This window comes from Rhodamnia argentea, chromosome 4 (genome assembly GCF_020921035.1).
Source record: "Rhodamnia argentea isolate NSW1041297 chromosome 4, ASM2092103v1, whole genome shotgun sequence".
Taxonomy (NCBI): Eukaryota; Viridiplantae; Streptophyta; class Magnoliopsida; order Myrtales; family Myrtaceae; genus Rhodamnia; species Rhodamnia argentea.
Genome location: NC_063153.1, coordinates 7,139,343 through 7,146,347, shown reverse-complemented (window position 1 = coordinate 7,146,347; position 7,005 = coordinate 7,139,343). Strand labels below are relative to the sequence as shown.

The following is a 7,005-nucleotide window of genomic DNA, read 5'->3' as shown; positions in this document are numbered from 1 at the left end:
TGTCCCTCTCTCTTCGGCCCTAATGTTGATCAGTATCCTGTAATCTGGGTAAGCATTTGATGATGCCCTGGCTTCTGATTAAATGTCTGATTAAACTTTGGACTGCTTATCTTCTTGGGCCTGACTTGAGATTTTTTTTTTTTTGGTAAGGTGGGCCTGACTTGAGATTTAATCTTCATATAAGTGAGAAGATGAGTTAATATAGATGGGTAATATTGGATTGATGCTAATTGGTTGGGTTTACAATGGGCCTATCAGAAGCTGACACCTGGACCAAGGCCTCATTGCCACCTGTAATGGATTTTCCTGTTGTTGAAATATCTGTTCCCTCTGTTTTTATTTAGTCATCAATGTGTTCATATCAGACAAAAAGAACTCGGTGGATTTGGAAAGAAACACAGCTGTACAAGATCAAGCAAGATGATGATGATGATGCATGTTTTCAGTTCTTTAGATTACTCCCATAATTTTGCGGACAACTGTTGAATTATGTTTCAAGTTTGAATTCAGAATTTGGTTAAAGAAGAGACTCGTTTGTATTCCGTTGGAGAAAATAAGCATTCACTCGAAACTTGACCGGCCGGTTCGACCAATCAAGATATGTTTCTAAAGAACAGTGGACTCCTTGAACGCAAGTAATTTTGGGTGCTAGAAGACAAAAGTTTCGGCTCTTCTATTTCCATAAATAAATATATCATTTATGGGATAGAAAGGAACGTGCAGAGAAAAGAAAATACATTTAAAAAAAAAGAGAGCTTTTTTTTTAGGTTTTCTTTTCTGACAAAAAAAAACAGAGGTACATAAGTCCTTTAATAGAGCCGCTCGAAGAAGAAAAGAAGGACGCTGCCCATGAATACATTAAGAGTGGCCGTACAAGAACCTGCAGAGGAGTTCCTACTCAGCGTAAAAGGACGGGCTTCGAGCATTGGACGATTTGTGCATGAGTTTATATCCAAATTGAATTATTTTATTTGTAAATACTTTAGATTTTGATATAATTTAGGTATGAAAAACACTCAAGCGTTTGAATGATTGTAGTCATGAATCTCCGATTATAGTGAATTATTATTACAAGCTTTCCCCGTAAATGTAGGTACCGGTATTCGAACCAAATCATATGGTGTCTTTTATTGTTTCTCGTTTATTTCCCTAGTGATTTTTCGCATTGACTTAATTTGTAAGATCATGTTATGTTTTCGCGTTAATATTACGACAATTGGTATCAGAGCTTAGAATCAGATTTTCCGGATTGTGATTTGGAGTTTGTACTTGTCTGATTATTATTTGGGATTTATGTTGTTGCAATTATATAGGGACCAAAAGTAGAAATTGAGAAGTTTAATAAGAGGGATAAATTGCGGTTATGGAGTCTTAAGATGGAGGCATTGTTGACAACTCAAGGTTTGGCAGAAGCATTGGAGGGCAAGACTAAGTGGCCCGAAATGATGAAAGATACTGAAAACGACATGCTAATGAGGAAGGCTAAGAGTATAATTTTATTAAACTTATCGGATGAAGTATTAATAGAGATAGCCGAAGAGAAAGATACCACAGTGTTGTGGTGAAAATTTCAGGCATTCTATGTAATGAAGGTTTAAACAATTGATTATATATGCTGAAGAGGATGTTTCGGTTTAGATATGCTGAATATATGTCTATCAGAATCCACCTAGATGAATTTAATAAACTCATGTTGGATTTGAAGGGCGTCGATAAGATACTTAATGATGAATAATAAGGCATGATGTTATTAGCTTCTTTACAAGAGTCATGAGAGCATTTTACCGATTCACCGTTATAGAGGCGTACTACGATTATCTCGAAAGGCATAAAGTCTGATGTCTTCTCTAAGGAGTGATAGAAAAAGTTGCAAGATAATAGTCCAACGCACGAGGTAGCACGGGGTGACTAGTGATTTGAAATAGAAATCAACATCAGGGGTCCAAGAGCGGTAGAGGTAAAAGCAAATCGAAATCACACCATATAAAATCCAAGGGATCGTGAAATGTCACAAGGAGGGCTGCATCGGGAGAAATTATCTTAAGTTGAGAAACAGAGGTGTGAAGCAAAATGCTACAAGTAGTGCGGCGAATATTGCTGAGGAGAGCACGAGTGCTGCAGAGGCTATTTTGTGTGTAACTATGGGTTTGTAAGGATAAGAATGGGTGCTAGATTCGAGGTGTTCTTATCAAATGACACCCCATAGGAATTGGTTTGCTACTTATCAGACTGCATATGATGATAGAGTTTTGATGAGGAATACCATTCTGCAAGGTCGTGGAGATAGGGACAATTCATATTTGGATGCACCATGGTGTGGTACGCACACTGACGGATGCGAGGCATGTATCGGAGCTCAAGAAGAACTTTATTTCGCTAGGGACTCCCAATGATATCGGGTGTAATTATACCGATAAATGTTGACACCCAAATTTTGACTTTTTATTTAATCATTTGTTACTTAAAAAGTTAGGGACTAACTTTAGCCCCTAGCAAAAAATATTTATTCATATAGATTAGTTTAGTATTCTGCATGTTCTGCATACAAGCATTTTAAGCGGACCGCCATGGTCCTGCCCTGCATCTCTGCTGTTGCTGGCCGGAGCCGACTTTATTGACGGACGACGTAGCTGCTGCCTCACTGAGCCAGCCGCTCCAAATCCGACTAAGGCTTGCGACGACACGAGTCGCGGCCTGCTTTTCTTTCTTTGTGATTACATGTTTCAGTCGAGTCAAAGGGAGAGGTTGGACGACAGCACAACAGAGACAAGAGAAGAAATCCTCCTCTCGGGAAAAGAAGAACACAAGGCAGAGGCGGGCCCAAAAGGAGAGTCAGTAAGAGAGAATCACTTCTCCATACATGCAGTAAAGGCCAAAGATTTCTCTTTTTCGGGGAACACAAGAACGGAAAGAGACAACCAGATTGCCTCTTTCCTTTTGCTTTTGTGTGGTGATTCCCCCTTTTGCATGATTGGTGCTCTGTCTACCGTTCGAGACACCACATTGCAGTCCGGTGAGAACCAAAACAAGGCCGACCAGCAACGTGAAGCTTGCACCCTCGGTGATCCGTGCACGAGCTCCCCGCAAGCCCCAATCCCCGAGAGCCGGTCCAATCCACAAGCAAGATCAGGTCTATCCTATCTATACCAACTTGATGGAATAATTTGAAGGTGAAACGCTCACAATTCACAAAACTCAAGTCTAATAAAGAGAATGAGATGAATAAAATCTTTCTTTATTGTACCTTAATGAAACGATTACAAGGCTTATCTTTTTATAGGATTGTTACATGACTCTTGCTCTTACTCTTGAATGACTCATGGATATATCCAGCATTGCAAGGAGATAGATTCTCTACAAAAAAAATAAATAAATAAACTAGACATAGAAATACGAACAGAGTCTTGAGAAATCCACCTAACTATGGCTCTTAAAAGCGACACCACACTTAAGACTCTTTATTTTTGCACCAATCTTGGAAGCCGAACTGACATCGACAACTTGTCCACCGAATCGATTGCCTCTTTGCCCAATTGGCAACTTCCTCCAAACTAAATTTGGCTTAATTACTAACAAGTCCCGGTCGCATGTCGTCAATCTACTCGGCTGCTATTGCGTTGATCGGAATGCTTTTTGAGAAATAATATGAAGACATTATTCATCTTACATGATGTGTCCGGCGATTAAAATAGAATTGAATAACAAGAAAGTAGATGACTATCTGGATCCTTTCCTGCCAACAAACGGATTTGTCTAAACAAAGGTTTATGACCATTCTAACTATCTGAAATTGATCGAGCAGCAGCACGCTCTGTTCCTGCTTCGGTTCGTGACCGAACCATTACCAGCAGCCTAAAAGCTTAAGGTGGAAATGTATAATGAATGCGGAGCAAGCGGAACCTCGAAGAAGGACCTCCAGCTTCGATGGTCCGTTCCAGCTTAAGTTCGAAGATGACTGTTTCGACCGTTTCACGTGTCTGCTGGAACTGGTGTTAGAATAAAGCGGAAAGAGGAGAGGTTACTTGAATGATCGCTAAAGCTGCATAAAGGGTGAAAGCAGAACGAGCTTGTAGAATGTTGCTCAAATGGGAAAGTGGCAAGCAAATAATCAATTCTTTTCTTCTTTGGTTCTTTTTTTTGTTCTCATGCACAAAGTCGTGAACACTACAAGCAATCATATGCTTTAAAAGAATGTGTTGCACGGAAGTGTTGTAATTGCTCTCTGGAAATGAAAGCAAAGTCTTCATTCATGCAGACATTTTGAATGAGCTTCGTTTTCTAGATTTCTTAACCGCCTTTGATCTTGGAATTCGTCAGAATACTTTTGTTCCATACGGGTGCGGCATTGCTTGGCTAAGAGGTCAGTGCTCTAGCAAGCTCAATTTTAAAGTGACTCGATGGATGAAACTATTTTCAATGATTCATATTCATGCCGAAATCCATCATATTGATTCAGTGATTTATCTAATCCTAGAAAAAAATTATATCAGGCTTATGGCTATCTCTATTTCGCGTGTATACCCGAATCTTTCTTATTAGGATAAATGACATAAATGATCCTTGAATTATGGTTCTCACGTGTAATGTATTCCCTAAATGTTGAATTTTGTTGAATATGGTTCATCAACTTTTGTTCAATTTAGTCCATGGACTGTATGAAAATGTTTAGGGAAATTTCTAAAAAAGTCCTAAACCTTTTGACAATTTACCAATTCAGTCCTAAACCTTTCAATTGTGCCAATTTAGTCCTAAACATTTTGAAAATTTGTCAATTTAATCCTAAATCTTTCAATCGTGTCACTTTAGTCCTAAATCTTTTAAAATTGTGCCAATTTGATCCTAAATCTTTTAAACTTTTCCGTTTTAGTCTTAAACTTATTATTTGAGTAATTGACCGTAATGACTAAATTGGCAATTGCTAAAAGGTTTAGGACTAATTTGACAAATCATTAAAATATTTAGGACTAAATTGGCATAATTAAAATGTTTAGGACTGAAGTTGGCAAGTTGTCAAAAGGTTTAGGACTGAATTAACACAAATGCCATAGATTTAGGACTTTTTGGACAATTTTCCCGAAAATGTTCAATGTTATCCTTACATGAATTCAAGTTTATGGACAATATTGAACATTTTCATATAGTCCATTGACTAAATTGAATATATACTAAAAATTGAGGGATCAAATTGAACAAATTAAAAGTTTAGGGACCTCATTGGACAAATTAAAAGTTTTGGGTGAGGGCCACGATGGTCTTGCCGGCCACAGGTTAGGCCCTCGAGCAAATTGACTAGATGTACTCGATTGACAAAAGTTGAAAATGATTAAGACTTAATTGGCAAAATCAAAAGGTTTAAAATTGTTTTGGCAAGAGTGCGATAGGTTTAAGACTTTTTGGACAAATTTCTCATGTATGTCATAGGCAGACAGGCAGACCGGGAACCCTAATCCAAGGGCTGAACATGGAGGAAAAACTAATCATCTAGGTAAAAACTAAGAAAGCAATTGATTTTTACACCATCGGCTTGTGAATGTGTAAAAATCTCTTTCAAAGAGGTCATTCCAGAGTAACATTGCCTGGTTTCAATGAAAGTTACACCAAGTATCGTTTCACTGATGGAAATTTGCACATTCCTGTGTATCTTGCGGCTACTGAGCGAAATTGTTCTGTGTGGGATCGTCTTTTGCCGGCTTGAAATGATGGATCCTAGAGTCTAAGTTCGGGGCGCGAGGGTCTCTTACTGTCTTCTGTTCTCTGCTCGTCGGGGTTTCTTTCACAAAGACTTGTCGTGATGACAATGATGATGAACGGAACGAGCACACATGTCGGGGACAATACAACGTACAGTTCTGCGTTGCGTCCAGGTTGCGGTCACGAAGGATGGGCATCCGGGATGATGTGTCTCTGGAGCAACTGGAGCATCCAACTATTTGTACTTCTTGGCTTGATTCTCCAGACCTTTCTTGCTGTATTAGGAAGCCGCAGAAAAACCTCAAGTGCCAAGCCAATGACAGTAGTCATTTGGGCAACTTATTTACTCGCCTCTTATATCTCGACGCTTGCGCTCGGCAAGCTCTCAAGCATCACCCTCAACAAGTCCGATGAAGAGTACAATACCGAACTAATAGCACTGTTGGCGCCTTTAACTCTACTGCTGCTGGGGAATCCCGATAGCATCACCGCATTCTCAGTGGAAGATAACTGGCTCGGCTCGAGGCATGTGTTGAACCTCGTCATCACGTTTCGTTACGTGGTGTGGATCCTAGCGCGAAGTTGGAAGACCTCCGTCCGGATGATTCTGTACTTTCAAATGTTCGTTGCTGGGATAATCGAGTACGGCGAAACAATTTGGGCCGTCTATTCTGCGTATGCCGAGAACACGAAGATGACACCAGGCCGTGTAGAGAAGAGCGTGCCCATTGGGCCGTTGCATCGATGCTCGTTCCCCGTCTGGATATTTTCTTGAAGGCTTACCACCGGTTTAATGGTTTAAAGCCTCACCTCGGTGACTGGCTGAAGAACCCTTACTCCATGTCATATCGTAGTATTCTGATCGACGAATACATTCCTGAAGATATATTCTTGATAACTGACGTGGAACTTGGGTTCACATATGATGTCCTCTACACTAAAGCACCGGTTCTCTACACAAAGTCCGGGATAACGCTCCGGTTCATCAGCTATTTCAGTTTGCTGTTGACCTTAGGTGGATTCATTGGGCTTTTCCTTGTCAAACTCTTCAGAGATCCGTACCTTATCTACACGCTTGGGCTGCTGATCGGAGTCATGCTTCGGCAAACTTATCAGTTGCTGGAGCTGTTCTATTCGGATTGGCTGATTATAATGAAGTGGAAGCACCTTGAGAATCCAATGGTCTTGAAGTTTCTCAAATTTCTTGTGGAAAGATCTCTGAAGAAGGACAGGTGGTCCAACAGAATTCGGCAATTTAATTTACTGGATTTCTGCCAATCCGATCAACGGCCCTGGTTGTTCAGAATCCCCTAA

The 7,005-nt window shown here is 40.0% G+C and overlaps 1 protein-coding gene across 1 annotated transcript; it reads left to right on the top strand.

Annotated features, from left to right (window-relative positions):
* The first annotated feature begins 5,791 nt into the window (after nt 1-5,791).
* On the top strand, nt 5,792-7,005 carry LOC115736066. The gene is made up of 2 exons (XM_048278001.1): nt 5,792-6,412; nt 6,469-7,005. Exons 1-2 carry the CDS (start codon nt 5,792-5,794, stop codon nt 7,003-7,005), a joined length of 1,158 nt encoding a protein of 385 aa, XP_048133958.1.

Excerpts from the sequence above, each read along its gene's own strand:
- LOC115736066 (XM_048278001.1), top strand. The coding sequence starts at position 5,792 with ATGACAATGATGATGAACGGAACGAGCACACATGTCGGGGACAATACA. Across the intron at positions 6,413-6,468 it reads CAGGCCGTGTAGAGAAGAGC|GCTTACCACCGGTTTAATGG; the intron begins GTGCCCATTGGG and ends ATTTTCTTGAAG.